This window comes from Crinia signifera, chromosome 19 (assembly GCF_055691185.1).
Source record: "Crinia signifera chromosome 19, ASM5569118v1, whole genome shotgun sequence".
Lineage (NCBI taxonomy): Eukaryota > Metazoa > Chordata > Amphibia > Anura > Myobatrachidae > Crinia > Crinia signifera.
This window is the reverse complement of record NC_139226.1, coordinates 71,975,255-71,988,916: the sequence shown is the minus strand read 5'-3', so window position 1 is coordinate 71,988,916 and position 13,662 is coordinate 71,975,255. Positions and strand designations below refer to the sequence as shown.

General features: G+C 45.7%; 1 protein-coding gene across 1 annotated transcript; it reads right to left on the bottom strand.

Annotated features, from left to right (window-relative positions):
- Nucleotides 1-1,563: 1,563 nt before the first annotated feature.
- Nucleotides 1,564-9,993, bottom strand: YBX1 (Y-box binding protein 1). The gene is made up of 8 exons (XM_083162777.1): nt 9,695-9,993; nt 9,094-9,157; nt 8,719-8,752; nt 6,811-6,900; nt 5,034-5,339; nt 3,697-3,779; nt 2,197-2,462; nt 1,564-1,924 (listed from the first exon to the last, which is right to left on the bottom strand). Exons 1-7 carry the CDS (start codon nt 9,792-9,794, stop codon nt 2,228-2,230), a joined length of 912 nt encoding a protein of 303 aa, XP_083018903.1. The 5' UTR covers nt 9,795-9,993; the 3' UTR covers nt 1,564-1,924; nt 2,197-2,227.
- Nucleotides 9,994-13,662: the final 3,669 nt, after the last annotated feature.

Below are 13,662 nucleotides of genomic sequence, written 5' to 3'. Positions count from 1 at the left end.
TGCGCTCGCCACACTATATAAAATCAACTCCATGCGTAGTTGGATAGTAGGGGTATGAAAAAATAGGGTGCATTTAACATGGGAGCCCAGATAATACATAAGTACCCTCTGCTATTGCACTTACAGCAAAGTCAGGTTACATTCTGATGTAGGCATCTTCTTCAGCCACCTTGAAAAGCCATAAATAAAAGTAGCATGCCTGTCAGATATTGGTGCAGCTAGGTCTTACTCCAGCCAATTATTCTGTCCAAAACATGCAACATTTAAAATAGACTATGTACCAGTCACCTTGATATTACATAGCAATTCTGGACAACTCTCCAGCCATAAACACAGGTCTGGGTACTTGTTTCCTAGCAGGGCGCCCAGATTTTCTAAGTACGGCACCGTAGTGAAATCGGATCGCATCGTATGCCCTTAATGGCATCCAATCAGATGAGATCCAATTTATTATCTTATCCTATCTTTTTAATGGGCTAAGTCAGAGAATACATTAAAAAGATAGGATAAGATAAAAAAATCGTATGGCATACAATGAGATGGGATCCAATTTTTTTTATCTTATCCTATCTTTTTAATGGTGAAAGCGCCTAAATACATGTGAAAGATAGGATGCCCCCCACTATCCACGCCACCCCGTGGCGAGCACGGTTGACACCACCCCGCCATCAACGTGAACCCGAAGCGTGGCGAGCGCAGCGCGCCCGCGAGGGGCAGCGGTACGCGTCCTCCGACCTTTTCATGCCCTACTATCCACTAGGGCGTGGAGTGAGAATAGAATAGTGTGGCGAGCGCAGCGAGCCCCGCGAGGGGACGCGGATACCTTCACAGTTATACGTGTCCCCTCGCGGGCTTCCCAGGTGTCCATGGCGACGCGGACACCTGGGAAGCCCGCGAAGGGACGCGTTTACCTGTGAAGGTATGCGCGTGCGCTCGCCACGCTTCGGGCTCGCTGCGCTCGCCACACTATTCTATTCTCACTCCACGCCCTAGTGGATAGTAGGGCATGAAAAGGTCGGAGGACGCGTACCGCCGCCGCTCGCCACGCTTCGGGTTCACGTTGATGGCGGGGTGGCGTCAACCGTGCTCGCCACGCTACGGGGTGGCGTGGATAGTGGGGGGCATCCTATCTTTCACATGTATTTAGGCGCTTTCACCATTAAAAAGATAGGATAAGATAAAAAAAATTGGATCCCATCTCATTGTATGCCATACGATTTTTTTATCTTATCCTATCTTTTTAATGTATTCTCTGACTTAGCCCATTAAAAAGATAGGATAAGATAATAAATTGGATCTCATCTGATTGGATGCCATTAAGGGCATACGATGCGATCCAATTTCCTTACCCTGAATAGCCCACTACGTAAATAGAGTAGTGGGCGCCCTGCTAGGAAACAAGTACCCAGGTCTGCAACTTCATTTGGAGACTGACAGTCAGTAATGAAGTAAGACTGCCGTAGGTTTCAAAAACCTGGCCACACAAAATGTTATCATTATACAAGACTAAACAGATTTACTCATTTTTTAAATTTCTATTTATAATTACAAACCAGTCGCAAGATATTTTGAGACCTTTATTAACAGATGCTTGCAGTTTGTTGACTTTTTGGAAAAAAAAAAAAAAAAAATCAGGTGTACTTATTACAAATTAAAAATGAGGTTCTTAAAAAATCTTTGTTTGACCAGATAAGAAACAATTTAAAAACCTTTATAGGTAGATTGCGAAAAAATGTTTAAAAAATTGTCATTCCCAAAAGGAGACCATAGATTAAAAAAAAAAAATAAACACGTTGCTGCAAGAAACCATGCACAACGACATCTGGTCAACAGCAAAAAGCAAGCACTTAAGGTCTTCAGTTCCAATTCTTTGTTCAATTTCTTATTGCTGGAATTTCAAATCTTGTTTTATATGATGACAAAACTGCAAGAAAAACAGACACAAGTTGCTTGAAAATAATTTCTTACTCTTGTGGATAAAGATGGATTCAGAAGTCCATTTCAGAACAACCCTTTCGTAAATACAAAATGCAAGAGCCTGTCAAATGACAGTTCTAAAAAGTCTCTTGCCATGCTACAAACTGGGAGAGAAATATAAAATAGGAGTCCCTACAAAACATTGTACAAATAAAAAAAAAAAAAAAAAAAAATGTAAAGTTAGAATGACAGATGTGCTCATCAGGATCGTACACTAACCCGGATGGTGGTAGAGGTGGTAAGCCGGTATTTACTCAGCCCCGCCCTGCTCAGCCTCGGGAGCGGACGTGTTTTCTGCTGATGTTTCGGCTGCCTTGGTCTCTTTACCATCTTGTGGTTTAGGGTTTTCTGGGCGTCTGCGTCTGTAGTTAAAGTTGCGGCGGTACCGGCGTTGAGGTGGTTGTTGACTCTGGGTTCCATCCCCCTGATTTTCTTTGTCTTCTTCATTCCCGTCTTCTCTGGGTTGCCTCTGACGAGGTGGTCCTCTGTCAAGAGAACAATTAGAACATTTAAGACATTCACTATACTATGAGCTAAAAGGTGCCATTTAGTCAAATTATAGAAAGAATCCAGAACCCTAAAAATAGTTACACCTACACTAAAAGTTACCAGTCATGACTATTCCTATTACTGGTTCAAAATAAACCACTAATGTTTTTCAAGTTGTAAAGAAGAAAATAATTTGAAAAGCAGTATTTTACTGAGAAGCATTGGGGTGGCCCACTTGAAAATCTGTTAATTGGTCAAATTGTCCTGTAACATCACTTTTCCTTATTTATTAAAAGGTAAACATTAACACTTTAAAAATAAATTAATATGGACTGAAAGTCAACAATATTAGCAGCCATCAACAATACTGCAAGCATCACAAACATGTATCCCCCTTAGCTGATTAGTATCATATAGGTTAACTGCATGCAAAACGTTTAAATGATTCAATTCCTTCTGTGATCACTTATTGCGTTTAGATCAGGGCTGGGCAATTGCGGCCCTCCAGATGTTGAGGAACTACACATCCCAGCATGCCTTGCATCAGTTTCAGCATGGCCACATAGCAAAACTAATACAAAGCATCCTGGGATGTGTAGTTCCTCAACATCTGGAGGGCCGCAATTGCCCAGCCCTGGTTTAGATGGTTAGTAGTTTAGTAATAAGCTCAGTCCAGTCCCACCTATGTGCATATGGTATTGCAAATTTTATACTTATGGTAGTCCAGACGCTGGGTGGGGGAAAGGGCTTTCAGACCCCGGTGTCACACTCCGACCGCTGGTGCTTTCCAAGTAGATGCGGTCATATCAATGGTTATCCACCGGCTCCGTAAACAATGGATGCCAAACAAAGTCCCCGTTTTCCTCAACGTGTTTCTCCGCCTTATCGAATCTCAGCGGCTTCCTCAGGAGGAAACGTTTTGCATGCATGCAGTTAACCCTATATGATACTAATCAGCTAAGGGGGATACATGTTTGTGATGCTTGCAGTATTGTTGATGACTGCTAATATTGTTGACTTTCAGTCATATTAATTTATTTTTAAAGTGTTAATGTTTACCTTTTAATAAATAAGGAAAAGTGATTTTGCACAGCGCTGCCTCTATTCTCTTCTTTTGTTTGTTTCCATAATTCCTAAGGGGTTTGGTATTCCCCTTAATTTGAGACAGCTGCAGTGCATAATCTCACAACCTGCGCGCAGAATCTTTTCTGTTCTTGTCCTGTAACATACCTGCGGAATCGTGGTCTGAACCCTCTGTACATGTTCTGTCTTACTGGTCTGCCTTGTTCTCCTACTCCTTGGCTGTCTGCTCCCTAAGGAGGAAAAAACATTAAAATGTTTAATGCGAACTATAGGGGAACCAAAAAAAAAAAAAAAAGCCACTGAGTACCTAGAAAGTTAGCCAATGCACAGTAAAAGTTTCTTCAGAGTCGCGCCACAAAAAAAAAAAAAAAAAAATTTGAGAAAGGTGTTAAGCCAGCCATACAGCTACAGATCGATTGTCAGATTGGGCTGGTTGGGACAAAAACCTGGTAATGGATGAGTGACAGTTTTCCAGCATTTCAAAGAAAATTGTCAACTCATTTGCTCTCATCCATTACCAGGATTTTGTTCCAACCAGTCCAATCTCACAATTGATCTGTAGATGTATGGCCACCTTTACTCTTTGAGAGATATGAAGCTTTGAAATGAGTGGAGTAGTGAGTCAGTGGAGAAATTGCCCATGGCAACTAATTAGCATTTTAGCATCAGGTGCATTCTATAAAGATAATTAGCCATAGGCAACTGGCATGGTTGAAGACAAAGCAATCATCTAGATAGCAACTGTAGCAGGGCATGCTGGGATGTGTAGTTCAGCAACATCTGGAGTGTCAAAGTTAGCCATCAAGGATCTTGATCATAGACTAGACCAGTGGTTCCCAAACTTTGAATCACGGCAGCCTAGAGCATCAAAATATTTTCAAGGCACCCCTAGGCCAAATGCTTCTTATCGAGAAATTCAGGGAAAAAAATAAAAATTAAAGTGCATTGTGTTTATACTTCAGTTATCTGGTGAGGGGTAGGATTTGCTTCTGTTTGTCCACATATATTATGATTGGCAGCCACAAGCACTGTTTTTTCCTGGTACATTGACCATAAATAATGAATTGATCTTGGTCTACCAACCCAAGACACCCCCTGCAAGTGTCCTGAGGCACCCCAGGGTGCCTAGGCACACAGTTTGGGAACCACTGGACTAGGTACAAACAAGCTAAAGCTGCCAGTTAGAGCAGCTGATTGGAAGTACAGTGTTAAATATGTCAGACAATATCTAGTACACTGGCAGGTGTTATTTCTAGAACAAACTCTAGTGTGTACCCAGCATACAACTCAAACCTTTATGGATCATACATTTTCTCAATGAGCAGGTAAATAAATAGTGAGGAAAAAAAAAAAATGTCCAAGACAGACATAACCTACTGCTGAATTGCAATTGACATTTAGAATGATTTCACTCAGAACAAAGTTTTGACTTTTGATTAACCTGTAAAGCATGGGAACTACATTTAATGTTGACAATAGACTACCTCCACCACTTCACCCTGTACTGGGGCATTGGGATATTGTTGCCTGCGTCCATATGGTCTTCTTAAGTAGTACGGTGGATAACGACGCCTCCGGTAAGGCCTTTGTTGATTAGCACCCTCTCCTTCTGGTGCACTCTCAACTTCTTCTGGCTTATCACCACCTTCACTGTTTTGGTAGTTTTGCTGGTAATTACGCGGAGGACCTCTGCGGCGTGGATAGCGCCGATAATGATTGCGATCTGCTGCATATTTGCTGCCTTGGACAGGTACACCCTCTGGGCCAGTTACATTAGCTGCCTCTGCACCCTGAGGGAAAATAAAAGGTTAGTTCCATTTTAGGTGTGTGCACGCATTAGAGATTGATGCATTGTCGGATGCAACTGTAATCTTGGTACATGTGAGTTATCCGGACGCCCGATTTGAAAATCGGGTCGGATCGGGCACATCGCATCGCATCGCATGCGACCATCGGATGCGATGCGATGACCCGATTTTTCCATAGGAATCAATGTTAAAATGGACTGAGTCCATTTTAACATGGAATTCAATGGGAAAAAGGGGTCCTTTTCATACCCCTACTATCCAAGTGGGCATGGAGTTGGATATAAACCTGTGGCGAGCGTAGCGAGCCACCGAGCCCGAAGCGTGGCGAGCGTAGCGAGCCCCGCGAGGGGACACGGAATACCGTCCCCTCGCGGGGCTCGCTTCGCTCGCCACGCTTCGGGCTCGGTGGCTCGCTACGCTCGCCACAGGTTTATATCCAACTCCATGCCCACTTGGATAGTAGGGGTATGAAAAGGACCCCTTTTTCCATAGGAATCATTTTAACATTGATTCCTATGGAAAAATCGGGTCATCGCATCCGATATCGCATGCGATGCGATGCGATATCGCATCGCATCTGATTGTATGCCTTAACTTAAAGCATACAATCAAAAAATCGGGCGTCCAGATAACTCACAAGTACCGTAATCTTTATTATACACTTTATCTGCACCTCAAGCACTATCAAGTTACAGCTGTTTTTTTTTCCAGCAATTAGGCAATCTCTTCTTAAATTGCAAATAAAACATTCAGGAATAAGAAGAAAATCCTGCCTCAATGAGAAAAATGAAATCCAATAAACTACAAAGTTCTGATTTAGAAAGACAAATGCACCAGGAGCTGCAGCACAACCAGATTTTCTAATGAATATATTTGGCTATGTAGCCTCTCCATTTTATTTACTTTATAAACCCTTTGAAGACATAGGGTATAAGAAAGGTATGGTTCAAAGTTACATGTACAGCACTAACTGCTTTTTCTCTTTGCACCCATATAATAAACACCATGGGGGTGTTGAAGCAGCCTTCAAGCTAGTTTGTCTTGGCTCATTCCCTCTACAACCCTCTTGCTGTGAAAGTTCCAGCAACTGTCACTTGAAATGTTGTGCCCAGAGGAGCAATACTTTCTGCAGCGGTGCTCATGAAGTTACGGTACATTAGTATTACATTTTATATAGATTTAGTTTGATGTACATATGTTTACCATGAAGGATTCTTCTAAAAAAAATAAAAAAAAATAAACTCAAGTTCACTGAATTAGACAGCGGTAGTGATTAATGCAGTCAAGTCTAGCACCAAAGCCTAAGGACCTTGTCACCATCTAAACATGAAGTCTGAACTATATGTGTTCCATTGAATAGGAAGTTCATTGATGCTGAGAGATGAAGACCAATAAATCTCAGGAACTTTCATGGCACCAAAGTCCAAACTGCAGTTTTGCACTGAAACCTCACCTTCTCTCCTTCAACTACATCAAACTCTACTATCTCCCCATCTCCCACACTGCGAAGATACTTCCTTGGGTTGTTCTTCTTGATGGCAGTCTGGAAAAGCATTGAGAAATAGCTTTAATGGCAAGTTAATACAAAGTTTAAGCTTCATGAACAGTGTGAAGTCACACTACTGTTACAAGCATAGGCTATTTTAAAATAGCCAAGTGCTTATTCCTAGCTTTAAGACCAGTCACTTATTCTGAGTGTTCACTAGACTTGCAATCCAGACCTACCAAATTGCAGAGACTCAAGGTGCCCACACACTAGAAAGACCTGCACATAAAATTAGCCTTCAAATCTTTTGTCTGTCCTGGACAAAAGATTTCAGGGTACTTGCGTATTATCAAGGCGCCCCCGATATCCATCGCAGGGCATTGTACAACCACAAAATCTCATTGCATGCCATGCTATATGATCGCATGCGATTATACACGATTTTTAATTGTACAGGCACCCAGATGCCTGATTCCTATGTTAAATGCCCCCCCCCCCCCCCCCCCCCCCCCCCGATTTTACATTGTACACCCCTGATGGGTAATGACTATGTTGAAATGCCCCATTGTTAACGCCTCCCCACTATCAACACCAACCCGAAGCGTGGCGAGCGGCGGCACGCGTCCTCCGACCTTTCCATACCCCCACTATCCACGTCGGCGTGGAGTTGATTTTATATAGTGTGGTGAGCGCAGTAATGCGCATCCGCTCGCCACACTATAAAAATCAACTCCACTCCAATGTGGATAGCGGGGGTATGAAAACATCTGAGACACGTACCGCTGCGCACGCCACACTTCGGGTTGGCGTTGATAGTGGGGTGGCATTTAACATTGAAATAGTGTCGCATCGCATGCCATTATAATGGAATGCGACGCAATATTAAAATTGTACACTCATCCCGGGAAAAGCCTCAAATCGGGTCCATCGCACATCTTAATTCAGGCATGTCCAAAGTCAGGCCCGGGGGCCAATTGCGGCCCGTGCTGTCATTTCAAGCGGCCCGCAGCCTCCAGCTGGAAGCAGGCAGAGCATCAGATGTGGGAAGCTCAGCACAGGATACTAAAGGTGGGGCCCCGGCGAGTGCGCCTTTACCTTGCGGTCCTGCTGCAGTGAGGAGGTGCCGGCCGCCACAGCGAGAGGTTTGGCATCCTACCCCTGCTGCAGCAATCGTATATGACCCTACTCCACAATCAGTGACAGCAGTGTTTGGGGAGTGGGGCAGCAAGGGGGAAGCTTGCTCCCATAACATGCAGAACGGAGAAGGGCAGCAGGAGCCCAAGCATCTACTGTCCTTGCAGTTCCTGCTTTGCCTCTTCTTTCTCTGGCTCACACAAGGGGCTGGTAAACATATAGAGAAGGGAGGAGGCAGAGTGGAGGTCATACAGTGAAGGAGGGTCAGGCTGGGGGAGCAGGGGCATACAGTGAATGGGAGTCATACAGTGGAGGGTCAGGCTTGGGGACATACAATGAATGGGGACCATTCTGAGGTGATTGATTCAAAAAAATGTCAGGTTGGCCCCCACACCATTTACACTTCACCAAATACGGCCCTCGTTGCAAAAAGTTTGGACACCCCTGCCTTAATTAGTGGTATGCGATGCAACGGGCGCCGTGATAATACACAAGTACCTATTTCAGGCAAGCACACATCTTTACCAAAGATTTTTCTTAAGATATCAGAAAATTGTCAAAAATTAAATAAAAAAAAAAAAAAAAAAAAAAAAAAAAATCAGTCCCTTTATATACATGCATGGACTAGCCAGATCAAATGTAGACACAAAAAATAATAATAATAAATAATAATAATAATAAATAATAAATAATAAAATATATATATATACACACACACACAGATGCACATATATGCCATACCTGGTGTACAAACACATCTTCCTTGGTGTCATTCCTACATTGGAGTAAAGAGGGGGGGAGAAATTGTTTAAGTGAACAAGCTTTAAGCCCTATATATAGATAAACAATAAAAAGGGATTATTTTTCATTTTTACTATTTTCCAGCCTTCAAAACAAGTATGAGGACAACATTCATTACTGAAGGTGTAACCAGAGCATGTTACAAGAACATGAGCTATGGCCTTTCAGTATACATTTTATTTATTAACAGTTTCTTATTCATGGAGATCAGATATAAGGTCTTCTAGTTTATCAGCATGGCCAAAAACAAAGGAACATGGAGTGTCAAAGGGGCCTGCACCCACTAATGCATACTAATAAAAGTAATAAACTCACCTGTTTATAAATCCATATCCATTACGCACATTAAACCATTTGACAGTGCCCAAAACCTTGGTTGCTAGAAGACAGAGTAGAGGAAGTCAGTTATCACACGTCTGGAGACCAATGGGAACATAACAGGGGTCAGATCAGGCCACGAATCTGCAGCATGGCCGCAGGCACACAGCGGTGTACTACACAACATGCAGTCGGGAGGTGGACCGGGCCCTGCAGAATGAGACTACTATGCACCACGTGGCCGGAACCAAGCCAAGACCCGACCCAGCTCCCTCCCTTGCCCCCCACACGTTCATAGTGACAGCAGCACCGGCCCCGCATTGAGACGTGCACCCCCCCCCAGGATCCACGTGTGAGTGGGCTGGAGTAGACAAGGCGGGGTCTGACACAATAGGGCTGAGCGTGGCCGGCTAGGCCGCAGGCGGACGGACATTTTGAGGCGAGGATACAGGAAGCAGTGACGTCACGGCGGAGGGCGAGGGGGAGTGCAGCGCGTGGCGAGCGTTCAAACCGTCAGAGCCCAACCGACATTAACCACCTCAATGCCGCACTGGCTAGAACGGTGGAAAAAAAAATCCCCTTATAATAAAACACTTACCGATGACTTTCTTCTCCCCCACGGTAGCCGCCGGTTCCGGGCCGGACTTGCTCTCCAGGGCGGCTGGCTGCTGCTGCTGCGTTTCAACGTCGCTGCTCATGGTGATTATGGCTGCGTGGTGGTAATGACGACTCTGGTTGCCTTCAGAGGTGGTGACTCGGGCCGGCGGTGGCACGTTTGTTTCCTTCCCCGGGTGTTGATGGTAACTCAGGCCGGCGGTGGGGGGCTGCTGCCTTCGAGCTCCCTGCTGTCCGCTCTCCGCTCCCGCTACCGATCGAACTGCCTAAAATGACGTTACAGACGGGTTAATCATCGCAGACGGCCCTCCCAAAGCGCTCGCTGATTGGTGGAGCGATGCATCAGTCTGCTGCGCCGCCGATCGATTGCTTGCCGCCGACGTCAATCAACAAGAAACGCGCTGTGATTTGCTTAAGGTTTTCGCGGATGAGCGCTATTTGCTGGCCAGCATGTCAATAACAGGATTGGCGGGATTAGTCCTGTAGACCATGGCCTCAGACGGCACCATGTAGCTGCTGTCTTGAATACTATCAGGGTTTTGGGGAGAGATAACCTGCTTTATCCAAGCTGAGGCTGCATCCATGTTTTATTTTTGAGTTCAGATCAGTACTCTATGATGTTTATATTCTACAAATAATTTATTAAACTGACAAATGCATCAGAGCTCCTGTGCCAAAAATGGGGTGATAAATAATGTATTATTGATCTCAAAAGGCCAAGCTGTTTTGAGTAAAATAATATAAACATATTTTTACTGCATGAGAATAAGGTCATCATATAACATAAATTGTAAGCCGCATTCATTCTTTTATCTGTGAAATGTATGTGATGTGAGGGAATATGGCCCTTATTCAGATCTGATCGCAGTACAAATTTGTTCTCAAAAGGGGCAAAACCATGTGCACTGCAGGTAGGGCAGATTAAACATGTGCAGAGAGAGTAAAGCTGTGTACACACAGGGGCTGAAATAGCTGGAAATAGGGTCGCAGGCGACCATATTGCCAGTGATGGGAGTGTGCCCCGGCGATAAATCGCCGGGTACGCGCCTCCATTTTCAGCCCCTTTCTAATCGCTGACCAGCTGATTACCTCTGCGGCACCGCCGGCAGAGGTTCCCTTTCATCAGCGACCATCTCTGGTCGCTGATGAAAAGGAGAAACTGAAAAATATATTGCTCAGCCATATATTACTAGCAATATATGCATACCTCCCAACCATCCCGGATTCGGCGGGACATTCCCGATTTACGGCCGATGTCCCTCCGTCCCGGTACTGCTTACCGCAGTCCCGGCTTCCCGAGACGGTTTGGAGCCCCCCCAGCTTGCCGAGAATAGACGCTGTGCGCATGCGTACAGCGTCTATTCAGCGCCGACGAGCAGCGAAAACGTCACCATGCCCCCTTTTCTCGAGGCCACGCACCCTTTTCGGGAGCGAGCGCGGCTTCGCCGCGCAAACGTCCCGCCCTCCCAACTTCAAAAGTTGGGAGGTATGTATATGGCTGAGCAATATATCTCCCCCGTGTGTACGGGGCTTTAGATTTGGGTGGGGTGTGTTGAAACTGAAATATAAATGGCAGTGTAAAAATAATGCAACCAGTATTTACCCTGCACAGAAACAAAATAACTTACACAAATCTAACTCTCTATAAACATGTTACATCTGCCCCACCTGCAGTGCCCATGGTTTTACCCATTTGAGAACAAATTTGTACCTCGATCAGATCTGCATAAGGGCCTATGTGTGTGCTCGGTGGGCTCCGAATTCAGCCGCAGCCCCGATGGTCTGCACCGAACGGCTTTGGCGAGTTACATACTCGGCAGCATACTTGCCTACCTGACCCTCTCCATGAGGGAGAAAATGCTCTGTTCCTGGACTTCCCTGGTAATGTATGATTGCCAGCACCTGTGGGGAGCTAGGTAATTGATAAGAAAGGTGTTTCACCACAGGTGGTCAGGGCCGTTTCTAGAGGCGGACAAGCCGTGCAGCAGCCCAGGGCGCCGCATGGCTTGTCCGCCCCTGTTAACAGCTGGAGAACCCGGCAGCTCCCCCCAACGCCGCCGCCTCCTACAAGTTCATCCCCCTCTCACGAGTCCCTGTCCCCCAAAAGCGAGCTGATTTCCCTGGGGAGCAATGTTCCCTCTAATTTTACGAAGGCTGTGTGCGGCTAAAGATTTTGGCTGTGCAACTTTGGAATGAAACTTACATTTTTGTGCGTCACTTATATATAACTGGAAAATGACGTTCAGCATTTGTGTTAACTTTACTTCAAAATGATATAAAACATTTAAACATTCAAAATACAGTACACAATGTAGTTAATGGGTGAAACACACATTAATTGAGTCCACAACTGCAAAAAGGGACCACTGCTGCTTTGTCCGCTCAGTTGTAATGTCTGTGCGCACGCTCGTCAAGGTGTGTGCGCGCGCACGTGCGCACAGCTTAGAGGGAACACTGCTGGGGAGGGGAGCGCATCGCGCGTCTCTCCTTCCCCTCGTTCACTGTGTCACGGCTGTCAGCCAATCAGAGCTCGCGGGCCGGCAGCCAATCAGGAGCCAGCCCGCGAGGTATGAATGGCTGACGGCTCAGGTACACAGTGAAGGGGAAGGAGAGACGCGCGATGCGCTCCCCTCCCCAGGAAGGCGTAATGTGTAATTGTCATCACAGTGGCCCTTATTCTGATTGATGCGGACTTTACCGCGTTCTTACGGATTGCGTCTTTACGGCGTCTGCGCATGCGTGTAGAACGCTACGCGCATGTGCCACGCCTTGACTCGGTACCAGTTCGGACAAAGCCCGTCCAAAACTGGTCACCGCAATCAGTCGGGAAATAGGGGCGTATTATGGGCGTCATGCGGAATGACACATGGGCGTAGTTTCAAAGTGGGCAAAACGGGGCGGAAACATGGGCGGACACGGGGGAGTACACTTATGTTGGGGGGCGTACATTCGGAAACCACTCCGAATGCACGCGAGCAAAAAGGGCTGAAATGTGCGGTGTCCACAAGTGTACTATTGCTTTGCGGACACCACTCGTTCATGCGGTAGGCGAACGTACGCCTAATGACTACAACCATTAACACCTGAACCCAATACAATCTACTCCTTTACTCATTACTCACTAATAGGACGCTTGTCAGTGCTTTAATTGAAACCATTGCTGCTTCAAGGAACCCGTACTAAACACCCACAGGATCCATGAGGATAGGTAATTGAATAAGTGGGTCATGTGATGTATAGCAGAAGATACTTCATAGTGGGTTGTTTGGCGTAAATACTCCGCTTACGTGCGGTAGCACCGCTTGGCTCCCGTTCGGATGCGGTATTCCCGAGCATACTCTGTAATACTCTGTAATACCGTGCCGAATCGGAGTGTTTCTCCCGCACACGCATGGTTTGTATGTCGTCCGTAAACACGCCCTGTTCTTAAAGAGTGAGTCCGTCCGAATGCGGAGGACACGTGGGCGTTTCTACGGACGATGGCCGCACGCGGCAAAACACCGTGGCGTGCGGACCGCACCGTAAGAATGCGGGAATATCCGCACCGATCTGAATAAGGGCCAGTGTGTGGCGTAATGTGTAATTGGCATCACGAATAAATAGTGTATAATGATTTAAGTAGCCTGTCATTGTTTGGCCTTGATCTGTGAGGTGTACTAGGTCACTGTGTGGGCGTTTATATTTTTATGTCACTGTGTGGCCTTCAGCCCGCCAACTTAAGTGCAGGAGGACAATGACAATTCCTGTGGTAACCAATGTCTAGACAGTGGACAAGCAGGTTGCAAAAGTGAGATGTAAGGAAATTGTTTTCCTGTGAGACCACTCCCTTATATTAAGCCACACCCCTTTAAAACCACGCCCCCTATTTAGGTGCACGCGCATTTTCTTCTATGTCATGTTATGTATTTGGGAGGGGATTTTTATTTCTTTGCCCTGGGAGCTTAATTTTGT